At 41.1% G+C, this 23,280-nt stretch overlaps 1 protein-coding gene across 2 annotated transcripts in view; it reads right to left on the reverse strand.

Annotated features, from left to right (window-relative positions):
- Positions 1 to 328: 328 nt before the first annotated feature.
- yap1 (Yes1 associated transcriptional regulator) overlaps positions 329 to 23,280 on the reverse strand; it is a 32,089-nt gene continuing 9,137 nt past the window's right edge. Inside the window, exons 3-8 of one of the 2 annotated variants that reach the window (XM_080845317.1) lie at positions 21,241 to 21,374; positions 15,467 to 15,580; positions 6,192 to 6,367; positions 4,432 to 4,568; positions 3,468 to 3,580; positions 329 to 3,112 (exon numbers count right to left, since the gene is read on the reverse strand). In XM_080845317.1, coding sequence (XP_080701443.1) covers positions 2,874 to 3,112; positions 3,468 to 3,580; positions 4,432 to 4,568; positions 6,192 to 6,367; positions 15,467 to 15,580; positions 21,241 to 21,374 — 913 coding nt within the window. In that variant the 3' untranslated portion in view covers positions 329 to 2,873. The remainder of the gene's footprint in view (positions 3,113 to 3,467; positions 3,581 to 4,431; positions 4,569 to 6,191; positions 6,368 to 15,466; positions 15,581 to 21,240; positions 21,375 to 23,280) is intronic. The other variant, XM_080845318.1, reaches the window with a different exon arrangement.

Genomic DNA, 23,280 nt, shown 5'->3' on the forward strand with positions numbered 1-23,280 from the left:
AATTATTACAACTTATGTGTTAACATTTACTTCAACTTGTATTATTTTGCTGTAACACCAAAATTGCATATTCGACTGCAAACCTGCTTTAAAAAGAGGTTGGTTATTTTTTTGTTTGTCTGTAGAAGACTTTAAAGGACAGGCTGTAAATAAATGGACTTGCTAATTTGTGCAAAAGGTATTAAGTAAATCAGGGCTTAAGATTTGTTTTGTCATTAGATCAACTTTAGATGTTATGTCTTTCTCATGGCATAGCAGTGTGGGTTAGATATGCAGGCTTATTATGATCACAAAATCCCCAAAGACAATAAACAGGAGCACACAACGCTTACACAAAGTATATATTTTATTCCAGGCCAATTTTAAACGTATTATATAAAGAGTGTAACAGAACTTAAGGTCCTACCATACATGCACAAATATCTATTAAAAAAGAATGAAGAGATCATGTCTATGAATTTTATGTGCATTTAGGAACATCTACAATACAAATTGTTTACCTTGAGTGATTAATACACTAAAATAGTCCATAATTACTATATTCTGGAAGTTACATACTAACTAAGAACTGAAATCATGTTTCAGTGACAAATACCTTTTCTTACTTTAACTTTCTGTAGGCACAAAAATATCACCGCTGTACCAATGATTTATAAAAATCACTTTCCATTACATTGTTCTTTCCAACACTGATGTCCATCAACAATGCATTTTGCTATAGCTGCAAACAGGAAGCAAATGTCATTTCTATAGCAAAACATTTTCATCCCCGAATCACTAACATTTGACCTCAAGACAATGACGCTGCTGTTCTTTGTGAGTTAATATAAAAATCTGAGTAAATCTTGCAGCTGTATAATTGGTTTGCATGTCTGTTCAAATAATCACAAATATGCACCCACATCATTGAGACAAATAATTAATAAATGCAAAGGGTAAAATCACTATGTAAACAGACATTTCATAATACTCATATTCTCTGAATATAGGAAGCATTTGTGATACTGTCACCAGTGATCAGATGCTGTAGTGTTCTCACGCTCCAAATGTAAACTACATTTTGAATCTCTGGATTAATCAATAACTTGTTCTACACTTCATTCAACTACAGCCACTTAAGGAAGACAGGTAAGGGCTGTAGATGCATTAATATCTCCATTTGTTTGTACCCAGGCCATAGAAATTTCATTAGCTTATGTACGATGTATTCTGTGAAGAATATTACAAATAATTTGTTCACTGGTGTTCATAAGGATATGACTACACAAAACAAAAACAGTCTTTGGAAGCTTGGACAGAAAAATTCTTACAGAAGTCATAGCTAATGGTTTATACTATGATCCTTTAACACAATGGCCAGTCAAGTTCCAGCTAACTGCTACTCTACACCAATAACCATCATGACGTGCTCCGCTAACCAACATAAACATATCAGAACCATCTTCTTCTTAAAACTTCTCTTGCAAGGCGGTCATATCAGACAAGCTCTCCAATATCTTCTGCATTGTCTGGCAATGTCTTGTTTGTCCTGTAGTGTTTTAATGGATAGTGACATTTCTAGACATGTGAGGAGTATATTAGTAATTAACATGACATTTTAGCAACAGACTGATGGCAGAAAAGCATGTTTTTTTTCTTCTTTTTTTTCTTAAAAGCATATTAGGACAATAACTCAAATCCAATTGACTTGTCAGTTTGATCTGTTCAGTATTGTTTTTACGGGAATTATGTTCATAAAAAAAACCACTATATTTTTTGTGTTGTTAACGGTAAAGGCGGAAAAGCTCATCGATCTATACGCAATGCCCATAACTGATAAAAGCAGTACTAAAAAGATAACCCAGCAAATTAGGTTTAAATAAGACTGATATATAGAGGCTAAGCTTCATTTCAAAATATAACATCCCTAATTCCCAAAATACATTTTAATAAAACTTTAAGGAAGTATATTTGATTATTGAAAATAATGATTAGTAGTAAAAGAGTGGAGTTGCATGGCAGATGTTCAATACGACAAATATAACAATATAATGCTTTACACAGTAATGCAGCAATCTGGTACTGAATTCTCCTCAGAAATACAAAAAAAGTAAAAGACAACTGACTTGGATTGAACTCCTTGCTGGCACTGCCAAACAGGGGAACAGACTGCATCCTCCATAGCCTCGTGAGTTATTCAAATGATTTGGCCAAACATGACCACAACCTCACTCCACTTAACTTTCAGAAGTTCTGCCTCTCATCAACAAAGATCTTTTGGTTTCTCAAGAAATAACAATACAAAAAAATCTCAGATGAGATGGCAGACAGTACAGGGTAGTACAGGATATTAAGTATAGCTATCCTGACTTGTGTGTTTGTATGTGTGTGTGTGTGCTTGTGTGTTTGTATGTGTGTGTGTGTGTGTGTGTGTGTGTGTGTGTGTTCGTATGTGTGTGTTTATGTATGTGTGTGTGTGTGTGTGTGTGAGAGAGAGAGAGGTTGTATATTCTGAAGTGTTTTGCATGATTGTGTTTCTGTGTTCGTCTGAGGATGGCAGGCCGAGCAACCCGCCCCACGGGACCGAAGCACACATTTGGACATTTCTCCTTTCATTGTCTGTTCATGGGCCAGCCTTGAGGATACAGACAAAACGAAATAATATAGAAAAGAAGAAAAAAACGAGAGACCATAGGAATATAAACTCAATATCTCAAGTTTGGCCATGTGTGATGAATGACGAAATAACAAACTCATCCAGAGAATCAATTCTCATTTTTTTTTGTTCTGTTGTGAAAGCCATTTTAGGCGTCCTTCACAGAATTGACTCGGCATTAGTTCCGAGAGATAGAGAGAGTGGCGGCGGCGGCGGCGGCGTTGTCCCCATGGTGACTCTATAACCATGTGAGGAAGCTCTCTTTGTCAATCTTGGTAGCGGCCAGTACAGACTCCATGTCGTTGAGGATGTCAGAGCTGAGCGCCTCCTGCAGGCTGGGCATGAGCTCCTCACCTTCTACGGCCATGCTCTCCCCCTCCAGCGTGCCCAGATCCACGTCTGTGCCGGGCATAGCATCCAGGTAGTCAGGGAAACGGTTGGGCTGTGTCACCATGGAGGCAGGGCCCAGGGAATCATCTGATAATGCAAAACATGAAGGCTTGGTCACATCGAGTGTATCAAAGACATCAAAACACCTGATGTTATCAACTTGCTAGTTTCATCTACTGTCTTTGCATCAGTTTTTAGTACATTTTAAGTTAAAAAAAAAAAAAATTCTTATGAGTTTATTGCTATAAAATAGTGCCATTAAAGGGATTACTGAATAAATACACATGGCACCAATATCAATACACAAATACAGTAGGTTAATAGCATCTATAGGCAGATTGAGGTTAAAATAAGTTAGAAACCCATTGTCTGAATCATGATAAGTGATGAGTCTGACTCATGGTAAAATGTGATCTGGTGCAACTGTTCCAGGGGAACTTACTCGTCTCCATCTCATCCACACTGTTGAGGAAGTCGTCTGGAGTGCGGGGGACACTGTAACTGCTCATACTCAGGCCGCTGTCTGTGCTTTCATCACGGGAGTGGTAGGTCCCACTGCAAACACACACAGCAAAGCAAAGGGCACGTTATCAGGGGATGAAGCTTTTAATACTTGTTCTTTAACCTAAAATAAATCAAACTGAACCAAAATGACCTTACATTCTGGCCCAGATCAATCTTCATAAATTACAAAACCTCTAAACAATTTAAACCGGATCCAGAATAAGTCACTTTAAAGAGACTCTGACAGAGACTAGAAGTCCCTGACAAATACAATAATAATTTGAGGAGGACCGATGACAAATATTAGCTGACTAACTGGCTATCTAGTGGTAGCGGAGTGAAATGTGCAGGGCAGGCTAGACTGAGGAGAGGTAAAATGAATGAGGCCATTGTGTGCATGTAGGCCGGTTGGGGAAGGGGTTGCAGGGCAGACTGGCCTGTTCACAGACGAGACCAAACTCTGTACCGTTTGCCCTTGTTAAATAAGGACTGTGATTAAACTCACTGGGGTTTCTTTATACCTCAGCACAGGAGGAGTGTTTTGAGTGGCAACCATACTCTAGTTTGCTGAGCCATACTTGTTTGAGTCCTTACTGGTGCCCAAGGCACATGAGGCCATATGAAGAAAGAAAAAAACATGAGGCCCGATTCTAGTTGATTAAATAAACAAGCACTTCACACAATGTCCACTAGATGGACATATAACGTGCTCCTGACCCCAAATGATTCATTGCCATGTGAGGGTTTGTAAAGGTTTATGACTGGATTGCTAGGCACGTAAAATTGAAACGTGAGCACAGTTCATTTAAGTGACTGATTCTGGCTAAAATTAAATTTAAGATTCAGAAAAGCTTTCAAAACTTTTATCAGGCCAAACTTCTTTATTAGGCTACGACTCTCACCTGTTGAGGAATGGGTCGGAGCTGTTGGTGGTCATGGTCCTGGCGTCCTGAGCCATGCCCGGAGAGGAGATGGGGTTCTGGGTGCCTGGTCCATCCTGCTCCATGCTGACGGGAAGCTGGTTTCTCAGAGCCAGTTCCTGCGGGTGCAAATGCCATGTTAAAACCAAACAGTTCCAGGACAAACGTAATACAAATACCAATGTTTAAGTTTCCTTGTTATTCAATCACTGTGCGCACAGACACCGTCAGGGATAGGAACCCACTTTCCAGTTCCCGGCAACCAACATGTGAGAATCAACAGCCTGTCAGAAGAGTGAGAAAAATACACAAAGGCCCTTTGGGAAGAGTCACCGCTGAAGAGAAGTTACAGTAAACTTAGAATTGAATATTTCAAAGACACAAACGCTACTAAAGCCTGATCTAGACATTGGAACAGGAAATATCCCTCTCTAATGAAGTTCTCCATGTTGGTGTGGAATGCATCTAGTAATTGCAATATGCTGGGGCCCTCTTCCCATATCTTTGAAAAGACAGGTACAACAACGGATTCAAAACCTGGACACTGGACAGTATACGGATTTAGGATTTGTGCATCTCTGCCAAAGGTCATTGCTGTAGACATCTAGTTGTACCAAAAAAGGCCTACCTGACTTGTTTTGACTAAACAAAAGGAAACCGTTAAGAATCTAAAGAGCCATAACAATTAAGCGTGGTTTCTGGCGAGACGTAACTGAATGCAAGTACAAAGCCCATCCCTGGCCATGAAGTAACAAATCTGGTTTCCATTTCAACGAACGATTGTGAAAGACATTTTCTGTAAACATCCATAATGACACTACAAGCAGGAACATGGTGGTATGGTTTGTAAGGTCACGTTCATTAAAGTATTACTTAAAGATCACCAGAGAGATTACATCACTGCAATTCCTTACAAAATGTACTTTATTATAGTACATCCAGAACTACATTATTTAAAGAGACAATGAGTGGGATGAGTAATATGGGACTATAGACCAACTAGAGTGATTCATTCAAAGACCCCCAACAGATTTCCAAGGAACAAAAGCAGGTGTCTTTGACTGGACACAAGCTTTTAGCTGTGCTTACTGACCAAAGCTTTCTGAACAGCTTGTAGTTTCTGAGACACCATACCAGTGGGTCCCTGTACCTTTGATCTGTTTAACTTCCAGCACAGGGGGCATCGTACAGAGCACTCTACCCATCCCCTAACAACTCAACCTGCTGTCCCTTATATTCCCTACTCTCCAGCCCTCTGCACAAACACACAAAGTCTGGGTATATATCACGCCCATTCCTTTATAGAAATGTCTTCCGTCATAGTAAACGCAGCTCTTTCAATGGAACATTTCTGTGTCAGGAGGCAAACATAGCTGGCAAACACACCTCTCTTAAAAGAATGAATGGGCATAGGTTTCCTCAGGTTGTTAACTGCAACATGTTCAGAACTAGTTTTGACAAGGCTCCCGCACAGCTCAGGGGTCCAGGGTAGCATTGTAATCCAGACATAATTATGTCTCTGAGTGCACTTGCACAATCAGAATGGCTGTTTGCATTACTATGACAGCTATATTTAGGTCATTATAAACACTGAAATATTTCACCTAAAACATCAGCCTCAAGGGGAAAGCCATTTCAACCTTGCCCTACAAAATGAACATGATTTCATAAACCTAAAATACTGTGTTTAAATCACAACTCTGTTACATAGCTCGTTTCTGTGGCTAGTGGGGGGTGCTGACCTGGGGTCTCTGCCTCAGCAGCTCCTGGTGCTTGAGCCTCAGTCGCTCCTTCTCCATCTGGAGCTGCTGCAAACGCATCTGACTGTTGCCTCCCAGCGTGCCTCCCTGGGGGCTGGAGGGCAGCGGACCTCCCTGCTTCACAGGCGTGCCCTGGGAGAGGCGCTGCGGGTTCATAGCTGAAAAAGAAGGAAGGAAGGAAGGAAGCAATATCCATTAAGATCTGTGGGTTAGCGGTTGCTATATCTCATTACTGACTGACCGTCAGATGAGTGTGGCTAGATAATTCCATAAGCATAGGAGCCAACAAAACACATTTTCAGTTCATGGTCAGTTCATTTTATTCAAGACAGTGAAATGACAGTAGGCTAGTACACGGTTGTGTTTTACATTACAAATATATAGTCGGCTTTGTGGCCCCATGAAGTGCATTCATCATGTAAGATTGACTGAGGAAGTAGGCATCCTGATCTAAACAGTAGGTAAACCCTGAAAAATCATCCCAGAGTTATCCACATCAAGCGGTTGAAGATAAAAAAAAAAAAAGACATCGACTGTACACCAGCCCCAAAGAATTAAAAAAATAACATGTTACAAGGCACCTTTTGGTCAGGCAGCTGCCCTCATTCCTTAAACCTTGTAAGCTTCAACTGTAAGGTAAAAGCTTTAGCCTATGTGCTTGCGGGGTTGATCAGTTCATTCTTATAGACTCTACTAGAATTAATCCTATTCACAACCCAACAAGGCCCCACTGCACAGTGCATAACACTCCCAATCTTCATCATAGATATGAGCTGGTCTTGCACATCTGACAAATAGTTTTTCACTCACTTTTCATCTACTCACCTACACTTTCTACTGGTCATGGATGAATTTGGTACTGCATCTAGTCATCATCAAATATTTGAAATATTATAAGTATCACTCACTGAACCTTAATTGTGCTACTCACAGTAACCTTGGCCTTGTGGTGATGTGGTGATGAACTGGAAACATCCAGTCAAGAAATTCCAATCAATCAAAATATCTCCATTTAGTCTACCAATTTGCTTGAGCTTGATTAGACATCTAAGTAGTGTTTGTGACGAGAAAGCAACAAAAACCCCACAACACACCTAATCATTCCATCTGTGTTTGGGCTTTATGTTGTAACAATAATATTTGGGTTCTATTATTAACTGAGGCCTTCAGCATGTTCTCAGCAGCGGCCATGGTTAGGCTCCAAACATAAACAGTGCCGTCAGTGCAAACAGTTTGAATCTGACATTAACACTCATATTTCATATTAGGTCCCAACATTTACTGGCACCGAGGTCAGAAAAGTTAAATGTATCTTGATAGGGCCTCCAATATCATCACTATAAGAAGCACTGCATTCATAGCGTTTTGACTAACCAAAGTTCCAACATTTAACTTAGACTTAAATTATACTTTATTAGGTTACACAGGGGACACAATAACTCAATCAAGTTTTATCTAGCTGATGGATTCAGATTCATGCTGAGATTCATTGACATCAAATTTCAGTTTCATCTTTTTGATTGTATCGATGTGCATTACAAGATATGGTACAAAGACATATACACTGATGCTCTGATACTATGGTCTCAAAAGCTTGAAGATGTCAAAGAGGTGTTATGAATACAGATGATCATGAAATTGCGTAAATTGTTTAAAACTTAACCCAGAGCCCAACTTTTTTTGTGCTTGCATTTCATTCAAGTGCCTTAGCTGTGATATTAGCATTTTTATGGTTAGCCAAAGGCTTTCCTACATGTCCCAACACCCTCTTTTGTTATGTTTAAGATTGTCTGTCTGGAGACACGCCCAAGGCAACTAAGCCAACTCCCCTTATTCAGAGACATGTGTTAACACTTCCACTAGCAAAACCGGTTCTCCTGGAGATAAACACTAGGTCCAAGACTCTCCCACTCAGTTTCTTTAAGTGACTCCTCAGTTCCTGTTGTGCATATTCATCCATTTCATTATCAAAACTGTACTGGGTGGAAAGACAAAGAGGGACAAAGTCACCAAACTTGCACCTGAGAAGGACAGGTGGTTTAGTGCTACAGCCAAACAGAACAATAAACTTGCGCTCCCACTTCTGAAGTCTTGATTTTCCACATCTCCAAGTGGTTACATCAGTATAAACTAGTGAGTCATGTCCAACATGTTTAAACTATGTCTAGGGGTTCTTATCTCAGGCCATATTATTTCGTATCTGGGGACGATACAACAACAAAAGTTTCTGTTTGGGCCTGAATATTGTTTAATAGGCCTGCACTTAAGATTTTTGCATAATAATAAAATAAGTAAACAATGGATGATCGGAGGCCTCTGATGGTATGGGGCCCCAAGCCATAAGCCCAGCCGGTAACCTTGGCCAGGGACTCATACATGTACTATTACAATGACTCAATTCAAGCTGTAAGGGCTGGATGGAGGAGCTTCATCTCTTGCCTGAGAGGATGCAGAACCTCATTAAAACAGCTGATGACAGACAGCACCGGAAAGACAGAATTTCCTTTGTTGCCCAGTGGTGTTTACTAAGGCTCCTGGAAGTGATACTGCTTGGGCTTCTAAATGTGTTCGGTAATGCTTAGCACACACCAGTGGAAATAGTTGTTGTATGACTTGCGGTGGAAGAACACGTTTTGGCCAAGAGGTCTGATCGCGGCAAAACTGCCTTTTCCTACATCATCAAGTTATGACATGATTAGATTACTGTGATTGGTATGGAACATGCAGAAGGTGACTTATAATGTTTCCTTCAAGGGAGGATTTTTCCAATATTTTTCCAACAATATAATATGCTACAGTTCAGTGAATTCAGCTATCGACATTTTTCGCTTGTTAGCAGAGGCTAAATAATTAATCTTTTAAGGGCTTTACCATGTCAGTCGCTCTTTGATTTTATACATATGAAATTTGAAACTACGAAAAAAATAATTATCTTTTATATAATATCAAAAATATTAAAGTTAAGTTTAGTTTAAAGTTTCTGTATTAAATAAACAAAACTAAATTGACGGCAGACAACAAACAGAATTGTCAGAGTAAGAAGTTATATAACGAGAGGCAATCCCTTGCAGATGCCTGAGGGATAGTGCGCTAGTCCTCCCGGCTCTTCCATCATCAATCAGCAGGCTAACACTATCATACTGTGAATACAGCACCACTTAGGAGGAGCCTGGGAACACTGGGATAAGCCCTCAACCCATTTACCAACACTGTGTGTACCCCTCCCCCAACACACAAACCTCACACCCCTGTCCCACATAATGCCTCTTCCACTCACACAAACAGACCCTCACCTCTAAAATTACCCCACGCTTTCACACACAAGCCAGCCCCCATTCTCTCTCTATTGCGTTACACTGTGGGAGTGTGTGTCTTTTCTGGGCCTTATCTCCCGTAGATATGAGACCACTGTAGCTGGCTTGTAGCTCACTACTGAAGTAGCTCTTGGAACTGCACCGCTTACAGCCACATACAGTGTGGTGATACAACAACAACAACAACAACAACTGAAGTTTTGCAAGAACAATAGAAGTCAATTCTAGACTCTCCGAGAGTGAATAATCTTTTTTGGAGGAGAGGGTGAAGGGGGGGATAGCGCGTGAGAGGAAAAAAGAAAGAGAAAGAAAACAACACAGTATCCAGGCAGTCAGTCTTGCGTATTTGGATAAGCCACAAGGGCAGGTTCACCCCTCGGCCATTCTAGACATGAGAAGGCTTGCTGAAAAGAGAGGCCCTGAGCAGGGAAACTGCAGCGAGGTAGGGAGGGAAAGATCCTCTAACGCACACAGAAAGCACAGGTTGGACCGCCCCGCAGTAATCTTGTTCACGCTCTGCTGTGACACGACGAGCTAGCAACAACAGACTTTATCGTCACAAATCTCAGAGCATGCACAAGGCCACAGTACTACAGTGCAACTGTGTTTGCGAATGTCAATCTGGAAAAGAAGGCAAGGGGGACTGACTTGACGCACTGTCCTGGTCCCACAACTGCTAAAGGAGCTCCTCTGATGCCTAAGTCAATATTGACTTCTGACTATTACTAGGGTTTAGAAATGGTCCTAACCAGGATATCACATTACCAGAGGGAGAGATAAGCCACTGAGAAGGAAACAAGCAGATTATACAAAAAAAGGCAGTCCAAGGCAGATTTTTTCAGACACAATGCAGTCAAAATAATGCAGATTTTGGAGCAGACACAATTTGAATCGTTGTAAATATATGACAGTTAACGGACACTGCCAATATTTCTAATGCATCAGAAATGAATACAGGAAAACAACTTAAGTGAATTCTGGCTAAAATGTTTCAACTAAACAAAGCAAAAAAACTAGACAACTACATGGCTGTTTCAAAACACATTGTTTATAGATTGTTTCCTTGAGCCTGGTAAGGACATAGAAAATAGTGGTAGAGTGAGTCCAACTTTGGTCTGGAAAAAATCAGGAGAATGTTTGAAGGCCTAGCTTGGCAACAAGATCCCATTCTGAAAACAGTCTGACCACAGTTAGCAATAGCCACCAATGATCTATCTGGGGATTATTGGAACAGTCATTGTTTTTCTGTCTCCCTATTGTTTTGCTACAGAGTGATATCAAACAAAGAAAACTGTTCATGTGCTGTTCTTCTGTGTGTCTTTATTTCAAAAGCCTCTGCTTAAATGGCGTCTGCTGGGAGTGAGTGCTGTAATGACTCACTGCTGGCTCACAAGTACACTGGAAAAGATGAGTGCTTCGCAAAGCTGACATCACTGTGCACCCACCAGCAAGGTGCCAACTTCGGTGTTCAAGTGTTATGATAGCAGAGGCAGAGAAAACAGCAGCACATGACCGATAACTGCCCAGGTCCTCTCATAGATCCCTACGGCATTAAGCACAAGGCGACGGCTTTCTGTGAGCTCAAGACCTTTTGTGTTCATTAGGATACAAATGATATAGCGCTGCTGCTACCTCCACGTTGTAAGGAGCTAAAACGTTGTTTTTTTTCTTCACATAGATCATTTTGATAGTTGTCCTTAAAACTTGCAGCCTATTTACTAAGCTTTCTCTTATATCTCAAATATCATTTATCTGTCAAAAATTCTAAACCACAAGCTTTTATTTCAGTAAAACATACAAATATTACTGTGTTTCCGTGACAGCAAAAGTTGATCAGCAGTTAACTGGACCTAACACTTTGTTATGTAGATGTTGATGATGCCATTCAGTTACACACATGAGCTAGCTAGCTAGGGAAACTTTTAAATGAACGGTTTGAATAGCAGTGTCCAATTTACATGAAATTATAGCTATTTATCTAGCTCATGTTACAGTCTCCTCAAAGCAACTTATAAAATGATAATAGGACCCGGGCAGAAACCCTCAGGGTGCCTGTGCAGCTTCGCTGTGTCTGGCCCCCAAAAATACACAAGTTTAACTTAATTAGTTCATGTTAACACCCAAGAAACTGCCAACTGTGAAGATGGTTCCCTAACATAAAGATTGCTAGGGTAGTTCATAGCTAGGGTAACTGCATGAGACCTCTCGTGTTTGCACGTCTCGAGGAGGTTCACACTCTGGTTCATCCCCTTAAATACAGTCAGGTGGGAATACACAACACCCGTGACTTATCCGTTATGGAAGACTGAGTGGGAATGAAAATGTGTCATCTATCCCGTGTTGTTTTTACCTTATTTCACTGATACACTAACGGGTTTCATATGGGAGCGGGGCTTTAACAAACACGTTGCCGAATCTCCTGCTTTGTGGAAAGGTTGTGTTAATCACATCTGAGTCTTCTGAAGGGATTAAGGCTATTCTGTTAGTCGTGCCTGACACCAGCCCAAGAGCTAATTAATTTTGCTTTGGTCAGTCTCCTCAATCCCTCACCCCTTGCCGACTTCACCTAAAGGAGTCAAACGTGCAACTTTGAAGGGATCTGCCTGCTGTTTTCACCAGGCATTTCCATTTGTAAGCTGGAGCCCTGTCTCCGTAAATGTCTATTAATGAGACAGTCAGCAGGACTAACTCTTTCCAGTGGTTTAGCTCTTTTGTTGTGTGACAAAAGTGTAGCATAGTAATCTGCTTTGGAATACACATGTATTGCTCCAGAGACAGAGGGCTGAGGTGTGTGTGTTCGTGTGTGTGTGTGTGTGTGTGTGTGTGTGTGTGTGTGCGTGTGTGTGTGTGTCTGTGTGGACGGAGAACAGAGAGTAGTTGAAGAGGGGGATGATTTCAAGTTACCACAGTTCAAAAGGTCAGCTGAGTGTTTTATTGCATTGCCTCTGTCTATGGAGCAGAAAGCTATAGCCCCAGTGAGCGGATATGAGAACTAAACAAGACTAATTTTATTATTTCCTCTACAGTTAATTTATTCGCTCATCATTAAATCAATTAATCAAAATTATTTTGAACTTTGCTCATAAAATAAACATTGTCATCCTGTCTATCTAAAAATGCAAAATGCTAAGAAGAGAAAGTAATCATATTTTACAACTACATTTTTTACCATATATTCCGAAATATGGAAATTCTGCATCCACATGCTGCACAGGATGTCTTAAAAGAAACCATATGGGATGTATGACTCCTTCATTATGACAGTGACAGAAGTCTAGCACTGAATGTGTTTAAAACTCAGACTCTGTCTCTGAACTAAAGCCCTCGCTCAGTTGTTTTCAAGAGATCTCACCAAAATATGGCAGGCATAATTGACAGATGTCTGCTACAGATTACTATTACAGTTGCACCAGAAATACCCTGTGATTGCATCACCAAGCGGACCGTTTTTCACAGTATAAGTTACATTTGGCCTCAAACAAAATGCATGGAGCCTGTCTTTAGTGTATGTGTAATGTAAATAGTGTATGTGAGTGTGTGCTTATGCTTGTTTCTCCCGCACTACAAAAGGAAATGTAGAGCATTAGAAGGGGCCTTTAGCGCAACCCACTCCTCACCTCCTCTCACCATCTTAAAGAGTATGGGGGAACCCTTTCCTCACCTCCTCTTACCATCTTAAAGAGTACGGGGGAACCCTTTCCTCACCTCCTCTTACCATCTAAAAGAGTACGGGGGAACCCTTTCCTCACCTCCTCTTACCGTCTTAAAGAGTACGGGGAACCCTTTCCTCACCTCCTCTTACCATCTTAAAGAGTACGGGGGAACCCTTTCCTCACCTCCTCTTACCATCTTAAAGAGTACGGGGGAACCCTTTCCTCACCTCCTCTCACCATCTTAAAGAGTACGGGGGAACCCTTTCCTCACCTCCTCTTACCATCTTAAAGAGTACGGGGGAACCCTTTCCTCACCTCCTCTCACCGTCTAAACGAGTAAGGGGGAACCCTTTCCTCACCTCCTCTAACCATCTAAAAGAGTACAGGAGAACTCTTTCCTCACCTCCTCTTAAAGATTACAGGGGAACCCACTCTTCACCTCCTCTCACCGTCTAAAAGAGTAAGGGGGAACCCTTTCCTCACCTCCTCTCACCGTCTGAAAGAGTAAGGGGGAAGCCACGCATCCCATTGGCATTTCCCTTTCTGCCCCTCCCTGTCTTTCCCTCCCTGCTCACTTTCTCTGTCTTTCTCTTCATCTTTCTTTTTCTCTCGCTGTCGCCACGCCTCTCCCTGCCCCCTCTTCTCAGCGCACACTGAAGCTCTTTGACAGAAAAGGTCTGGAACAGATTAAGAGCTGAACCACAGAATAAAGAGGCCTGGCAATGGTTCAGCTCTGTCTGGAAGTCCACTGGAGGAGGAGGAGGAGGAGGAGGAGAAGGAGCTGCTGAGCTGCTCCGAATCTCATGCAGGGGGAGAGGGGGGGGAGACGGTGAGGTGGGGTCGTCCTGCCCGCTTAAAGGGGCTCTGTCACTTTTCAGCTCGGCTGAGGTGCAAACAGCAAATTAAACTTTAATGAACAACATGGACCCGCATATCAGCGGACACAGAGGAACCTTCACCTCAGTGCGTTTGAGCAGTTGAACTCAGAACAGGTCTCTGAATGCAAAATCCGAATGTGGACGAAAAGGCCTGGTCAACATAACAAGAGTGTTTCCCTAAAGACCTGTCTGTGCAGAATATGGGTGAATCCCCCCTCCCCAACACAGGCACACACACACACACACACACACACACACACACACACACACACACACACACACACACACACACACACACACAACCCCAGCTCAACCCTAACCCTGCCCATTCTCACATTCATTATGTGCACGACTTGGTGCCCTACTAGACCTGTGCATTAACTTGTAAATCTTCAAAGAGCCTCACTATTGTGATCTGGCTTTGTCTGTGTAGCTGCTAGGATCTGCAATCTCCCACCACCAGAAAACACTACAGATGACAACACTTTAGCAATGCTATAATCAAACTTAGAAACCACATACCTTAAAAAAGGTACAGATTCTCTTACGATTGTATTTGACCGGAAAATAGGCCAGGATTTAGAACAGCCAAAGAGAGAGAGATGGGAAACCGTATTGTGGACATAATATTTACATTATAATTGTAAAATATGGTGACACTCCCAATACATTAGTGCATCGTTATTTTTTCATGTGCACCATAGTTGTGCATGTACCAAATCTGAATGTGTGGTCATGCCAAATGTACCAGCACCACACACTATTAACTGTTGTGCAGCACTGCACATTCATTCACACATCTATATGTGTATATTTGTATATATATAGTTCTATATATATGTATATATGTATATATATGTATATTTGTGCATGCTGCTCAGATATGCACTGGATATATTCTATGAGGGATTTAGAGAATGAGCACATAAACACATACTTTGGCACGTTTTTGTGCATTCTTTGTCAGTATGGTTCTTGTTACACCAAAGAGCATTATGCCAATGAAGCACAGAGTAGCGTTTTTATACCACTGAGAACTGGAACACAACACACTGTGAGAGTGGCGCTTCCCTTGGGAACAGCTCTGTGATGTGATGGAGGCACCTCGAGCGTGAGTAAATCAGAGTGACATAAGCAGTTACCTTCATTTCTGTAAGCTTTACTACCACACAGAGGGATTAACTCATACCAACAAAGAGAAGAGAAGAGAAGAGGAGAGGAGAGGAGAGGAGAGGAGAGGAGAGGAGAGGAGAGGAGAGGAGAGGAGAGGAGAGAAGAGAAGAAAAAAAGAAAAACAGACGAGAAGACAGAAAGATTCAAACTACAATAGCACCAGGGCTGTAAATAATACGAGTTTTGAAAAAGAAAGCAGAAAGCCAACAAAACTGCACAGCTAGAGTAGAGAAGAATACCATATCGCGCATCCAGTCTGGGGTCCAACCAAGAGGTGGTCTTATTCTTGTGGTTGATGTAGTAGATCTCGCCCTCTGGAGTGATGGCCTGTTCCCAGCCCTCAGGAAGAGGACCTGAGGAAAAGCAATATACTTAAGGCAAGGGATATTTTTGCCCATGAATGTTATACTGACTATATACAAATTTTAGGTGGCTGAGAAAGTGTCTGTCAGTCTAACAACATCAGTAGAAAGTGAGGAAGTAGAATCCTCCCATTCCTTTACATAGACACAATCCCCTGTATTAACAAAGAGGATTCTTGAACTGAAACCAGATTAGCAGTAGCAAATTAGCTACGTCCTATAACTAGAATCACCAAATCCCAAAGGGCTATACCACAGTTTCTCACAGTGATTTAAACATGACAATAATTTGAATATTTAAATGTGCAAGACTATGCTACAACCACAAAAATGTAATGTCAAAAATTAAATGTCATATTATTATTATTATTATTATTATCATTAACAGTGATAATAATGCATTCTTTATACGCCTAATTATAAGTACGCCTATTCGCCTAATTAGAAGCACTGACTGACTGACTCTTCCGGCAACAAGATACAAAGGGGCCAATTCAATATGCAATTACATTTTCAGTAATATTTTACAGTTACATTTCTTGCTTGATTATGATTGGTTTCCTGGACTGTTGGACTCAAAGTCAGTTCCTTTACGAGTATTGCAAAACACTGTTCAATAGACACAGACTCTTTAAGGCATGTGGCTGATTTTGGCTTTTGAACCAGGGTCGAGACAGTCCTAAAATTGGTGTGATTGCTGCAGTAGTAAGTACTATCCGAGAAGATGATTCAGAAGGCAGGTCTTTCTGGTATAGACCATGTAGTCTGCCTGACTTCATCACCTAATCAGTTGCTCTCTGTGCATAAATGCAATCATGGGCTTTGCTTTGAAAAACTGGGGATGCATTTTTATGTGCATTTAGATGGATAGACTCATGGAAAATACCACAGAGGTCACAAAGGTGCAGGGTGGTATAACTCTATCCCGGGTTCTGTGACTTTGATTTGTAGTCTCTATCTTGGCATCCATGATGTAAGTTACATCCCAATCCAAATATCTTTCAGTATCTTCCAGTGGAATGCCTCCAGACTACAGTGAACAAAACAGATGTCGAATGGTAGCCCCTATGCTAACCAAATTGACCATTTGCAGCGATTTGCAACCTATTATGAACTTCATAACACATCACAATATCCAACAGAGTTTTCCGCAATCATGCAGAATAACAGGCGGGTGAGTGAGTTACAGCTCCAGCTCCTGCTCCAGCTGGCCACCATGATGCTTTTGCTGTGCAACCCACTGGAAAAAAAGGGAAGCAGCGGGATATTTGTGTGAGCTATTTGTTATTTCCAGCACTGAAGTTTACTCCATCATCCTATCTGCAAAACCGTCCCTACATCACTATACGTTGTTGTTCCAAAGGCAATAAACAGCTATTTCAAACTATTTCTTTAACAGCCAGATAGCAGCCATTAGACTGTAATGCTCCCTCAATCCCACCAGTTCAGTATTGTGTGCACAAAAACACAGGGTGGCTGAACCACATAAACAGAAAGGCTTTTTTCCAAGGCAGCAAACATTCTAGTCCCTAGAGAGTACAATAAATAAACAAGACACTGCATTGGGTCAATTCATTTATCTTGACAACTTAGTTGTTTTACATATTGCACATAGAGCCTATAATACATATTCCCAAGTCCTTTGATACAAAATAAACTGTTAAGTGCCTCTGTTATGTGGACTGTACGTACTTCGTCCTCAATGGTTCTTTTAAGAATTGAGAAGTTCGGGAGACATGACGATCCAATTTCTTCAACAACCACTGTAATCTCACCAGCGAGATGTTACCTTGAAAATATCACAGGCTGACGCAAACCTTCAAATTCGTACTGGCAAAATCCAGGCAATTCCGAAAAAACAAATCTTCAGGTGATATCCCCCCAAAAACATGTATAATCCAAGTGCCTGCGAGGCATACCAAGAAAAAAATAGTAATCCACAAGAAAAGTATAATTCCATGTTGAAGGGAAATTGGTGTCTTCAGCTTGACATCCAGGCCCAACGTGCAAACATTTAGGTGTCCTTGCCTGCCTTCACCCCTACATTTCAAACCTAGCACCCTTCACAGCTGGCCGCCTGTCAAATCCATCTTGCCAATCAAACCCCTTAAGTACCCATGTTACAGAATGGGGTCAAGGACATACAACAGGCATTAAAATAACTATGCATTCAAATATAAACGTAACATACTCATAGCCCATGCTCAGTATAATATACTTCAAGTGACATGTATAATGTCAGTTTCTACACTGTACAAAAAGTAAGTTTTGGATATACAAATGGATATGGCTAATGTACTGGCAACAGCATCAGCACAGGGGGTTTGGCGTTGGGCCCAGGTAATGAGGAGACATCAGCCATCATGATGTGGTTGGATGAGCTGCAGATGACTGGAAAAGATGAGACTTTGTCTTCTTACCTAACATTAAGAAAAATGAGGGCTTAAAAATGCATAGCGAACATGGCCATGAATATCACAGCATAGCATGCATATAGAATGCACACCATGCTTGATAGGGCCACTCATCAGGCCCAAAAATTGAGTTACTTACGGTTTATTACCACACAGAATACAGCTAAAATATTTGCAACAAAGCAACGGAAAAGAGTAATAAATGATTACCAGTTATCGTACATAAAGATTTTTTTGTTTTGTTTTATATATACGGTATATATATATATATTTGCGTCAAACAACTAAATGCAGTCGGTGCTTATTTAAGGCCCATAAGAGATGTTAAGGTTTCCTAGGAGCTTCGATTCTGCTTAACACAGTAACTAAACACGTCTGAGAGGCACAATCTAATTCTTCCTCTTGTGCACTTGCTCACCTTCACATTTTGATAGAAGATGTGAAACAAATCTATGGCCATTGGCTATCCCCCCCCCCCCCCCCCCCCAAAAAAAAAAACCCTGCCAAACCATTAGCCTAGAAACTGATGATGTGTTTGAGCAAATGCATTTGTTTTTCCCTGGTAATTTGATGGGTAATGCCATAGTTAGCTACAATGTAAGCAAGGGAGAAATGTTTCCATAGTTTACACTCTGTTTTGCCTTTATCCCCTTCCAACAATGTCATTATCCTGCTTGAGGACAGTGTTAAAGCAACGTATGTTACATATCTTATCTTATTGAATTTGTTATAACCAATTCATGTTCCTTTTTTGCATGAAATGATTGCATGTGCAATTGAATGAGGAATTTTGCATGTACACTTTTACGATAGTGTCGTTTTTCTGATGGTGATGTAGCTAACGAAAAAAACTTTCAAACATGCCACATTTCTGCGCTTAGAGGTGCCAAACACAAATAAGTGACCCAGCAGACACACCAGCAAAACAGATCAAATGAGGATCCAATTCTGCACACATCCACCACTCAGTTAACAGCCCTTATCACATGGAAGTCTCTCGTGACAAATCACTGTGTAACGATAAAGGCTGCCTCTCCTCTAGATCCCCTCAATATATCCAATCTTTCAGAAAAGTGGAAAACATCGAGAAAAACAAGTGTGAATTCTTTTACACTGTAACACTGGTTCAGCTAGCACAACAAGTTGTATCTAGCTTAGGGCTAGGGGATACGGACCAAATATCATATCCCGGTTTTTTTTAGGCTGAATCGGATATCGGTATTTTCTACGAAGTGGACACGTAAAGTCACATGTGAAGCACTTTAATTAAAACAAACTTTGAAAAAAATGAAATGCATAGACAGGGTTGACTTTCCTGTTTGAGAATATACAGATGCAAAACATGTAACTGAAAAATGATACAACTAAATAGTCAATAATAAGTAAAAATATGCCTCTCTCTGAGAATGCTCCTTAAGTTGTTTTCAACAACAATAACAGACTGATTAAACTATAGAACATTTAACCCTGTTACTATTCTAGACAACTTCTGCTGATTCCTGTTTTTTTGGTTTTTTTGAAAACCACTGGAAACCTGCTTTGCTTCTCTCCATTAAGGATATCTCCCAAGAAGATTGCACAAACATCGACTATTGTAGTATTGCATAATTGTGATTGAACTGCATGAATTTTTCTTAAATACATTTCTAATTTTCTTTTAATAACCTACCTATTTTAAACATTTGCATTACATGCATAATACAATTAATAATTTCTTCTTGGGAAAATATACATATGTTGATTTGCTGAAGTGTCAAGGGCAAGGCCAGGCCGTAAAAAGTTTCATGGGAGACCATAGAAAGTCTCTAGACCGTTCCACCAAGTGATATAGTACGGTGAAAAAGCTATGCAATCATTCCCCAGTGTGATTACAATCTGCCACCAAACGAATACCTTTTTTCACCTAACCACCTTATTCACCAACTGAAAATGTGCAGCAGGCAGAGGACCGCAATCGCCAGATTGCTTTAAATTTGCCTGCAGATATTATGCTGGCACTAAACCATATTATCTACAATAAACACCACTTCAAGTACCCGGGACAAAACCAGATTTATTTCACAATCTTTAAAATATAATGGTCTTCTGGTGCAGCTCCTGACTGAAGTTGGCTTACAAACCAGGTTAGCCTCACTAAGTAACAGTTAGCTAATTAGACCTGTTGCGGGTGCCTAAGTTGACAACTTTTTGAGCTGTATTTTACCAAAAAGTTAATGTTATAACTTACTAACCATCCGGCACAGAAAACACAGATTACATTTCCAATTGCAATTGAGTGCACATCATCAGAGTCCCCTCTCGACTGGACAACTACAGCGGCTTTCATGTAGATAAAGATAAGAAACGGCTACATTCTGAGCTGTTTTGCAGCAGCCAATACACAGAGAAAAACTGTATCCAAAGATACAAATTGTAGACGAATGGTTCACAGATGTGTCTGGTCTCATTATACTGTTACCTGGCTAGCTAAACATGCACTGTTTAATAGCAAACGGCACCTCCACTTTCACATATTGGTGACTAGCAGAGGTAACACCGGTTCTATGTAAAAATTTGACAATTCATCAAAATAGTTGTTTAGATACAACTATTTAATGTCTACTCACTTTATCTAGTCTTAAGGTATATAAATATATGTCAATCTCAATTACAACTCTAACATTCATGGAACCATGTCGCCCATCGGCAGTCATTACAGTGAAATATAGAACTGCCGGGCAACTATGGGGTGTAGAGGGACGCAGAGGGAGAGTGGGGGCTGGGTTGTGCGGAGAGTGTGAAAGAGGAGAGAGAAAGGAGCAAACACTGGCACGGCTTTACGGAAGAAACGGATTATGTAACGCAACAATAAACTTTATCAGCATAAACGGCATATGGTCGGCATATGGTCTCATCCTATATCTCATTTGACAAGATATCGGTATACATAAGAAAGTCGATATACCATCTAGCCCTAATCTAGCCCTGCCCCAGAGTGACTACACATGTAGCCTAACTGTCGATTAGAACAACCACCAAGTATTGAGCAGAACTACGTTGAATTTGCAACACTACAGCCATATGATTGGTGAGTAAATTTCACCACATCAGTTTTGTGTTCAAAGTTACCGGCGCTGCAACAAAGTCACTACAGAGATGGAAACATATCTCATAGAAACAGAGAGCATGTGTGAATTCCAGGATTAACGAGAGATATGGAGAAAAAAAAAGTTTGACCGGGTGAGACTGTGTCCTTACCAGTGGCTGGGGCCATGATCTGCTGCTGCTGGATCTGCTGCTGCTGTTGCAGAGGTAGGGGGCTGGGGGGGGCCAGGTTCATCGGCAAGAGGCTCTTACGGGGGTCTTGCCAGGTGGTGGTCTGATCCAAATGGCTACAGATAAACAGTGAAGGGTAGAGAATGGTAAGTCAAACCAATGTCACACTAAAAGATCAGAGGTCATTAAGTAAAGTCACTTCTGTTTATTTCACAAGAAAGTGGTTTGGCTACTAAAAGTTAAATAAATGTGCGCCCTTTAAATAAATTCATCATTAAATGAACATCATTATACCCTTACTATGGGAGTCACAGCAATAACTCAAGACATATGGAGCTGTTTACTCTGTCCCAGAGCAGCAAATGGGCCTTTCACTTCTGACACCTCACAGGAGGTCCAAATGCCTGATCTGCTTGCGCTTAATATCAAATCTTCCCCTGTGCTGCAGGCTACATAGAGGCAATCTGCGAGTTCTGAGTTCTGAGTTGAGTTATGATGTTTAGGAACACTGAGTGATTCCAGAGCAGTGCAGAAGGGTTTGGTGCTGATACTTGGCTGAAAACTGTTAAATGGAGTTGAAATTTTTGACAGACAGTCATTTTGGAATATAGCATATAAATCAATTAAAACCACTACAAGAAATAATTACAAAAAATGCTTTGGGGGTTTGTACTATAGTGCAGCAACTGCTTAAATTGAGTGTTTTGAGACACTGCTGGCATGTAGTACATCATTATTTTGCCACCTGATTGTTTAACATCCTACCTTCACTGTGGTGTTATTTTAGGAACAGACATCACATTGTCATTGTAGTTCTTTTTAAAGCAAGTTTCTCCAAAGTGGTTTATTTGTTTTTCTATAGACTTTGAATGCCTTTGTTTGGTTGTAAACAAGTAAAAATAATGACATTATTACAATGATGTTATAATTTTATCTTAACAATTGCCATTGTAAATACAATTATACAGACTGCCAAACAGTTTCCCAAATAACAAAAATCTCTCCTTAAACTGTAAAAAAAAAAAAAAAAAACACTCTGTTAGCCTGTGTTTGTCCCAGCACTTTCTCAGTGGGAACAGCCCGGACACATTTGTGAGTGTTCTGACGGCATGTCTAATTACTACTTTGTGGCTGTGTGTGGCTTGGGATGGGGAGGCCATACAGGAAAGCCCCCTCTCCTTGTGGCCAGCCCCCCTATTCAGGGGGGTCAGAGTGGGGGCTCAACATAGGGGGTCCCTTTTCCTGGAAGCACTGTGGACACTGTGAAGTGTCAGGGTCTTTAACAATCTGGCGCCACATTTACAAAGCTTTCACCTGCTTGACAAAGGCCTAGACTGAGCAACAACCCACAAACCCTACTGCTGCTTTATTTAGAGCTCACAGCCTTCACTGCAGACGTGTCTGGCCTCTGGCCACTGGTTTGCATTTCAAGCCTGAATTAAAAAATAAATAAATAAAATAACAGTAGCGCATAAATCCTAGCTGGATGTTAGCAAGCTGTGATAGCAAGAGCGAGCAACGAGATTTCAGTTTCTGTGAAAAGTTCAGTTGAGAAGTTCTCTGCTGTTTTATTTTAGAGATTTTTTAAGACTGACATTTGTGAGTACCTCACTTTCCAACAAGGTTAGGCCTATTTCTGTCACTGTGGTGAGTAAGAACAAGGGAGACAGCGACTGAAAAAGAGAGAATGAGAGCCTGAGGCCTGAGTCAGCAATTCTGCCTCCCCTCCCCCATAAAGCCACCCATTTTCAAACCCCCCTCTTGTTTGTGCTTTTACTGATCAAAGGACCAAATCCAGCCCCTCTCCTCCTTTCCATAAAGCCTCTGCACCTCCCACAGCCTAGAATCCGCCCCACCCCCAACCATATCACTCACACACACACACACACACACACACACACACACACACACACACACACACACACACACACACACACACACACACACACACACACACACACACACACACACACACGCAGCGGCCCAGGAAAAATAGCTCCATCCCAGGCTGACTCTCACCAG

This window comes from Sprattus sprattus (genome assembly GCF_963457725.1).
Source record: "Sprattus sprattus genome assembly, chromosome: 9".
NCBI lineage: Eukaryota > Metazoa > Chordata > Actinopteri > Clupeiformes > Clupeidae > Sprattus > Sprattus sprattus.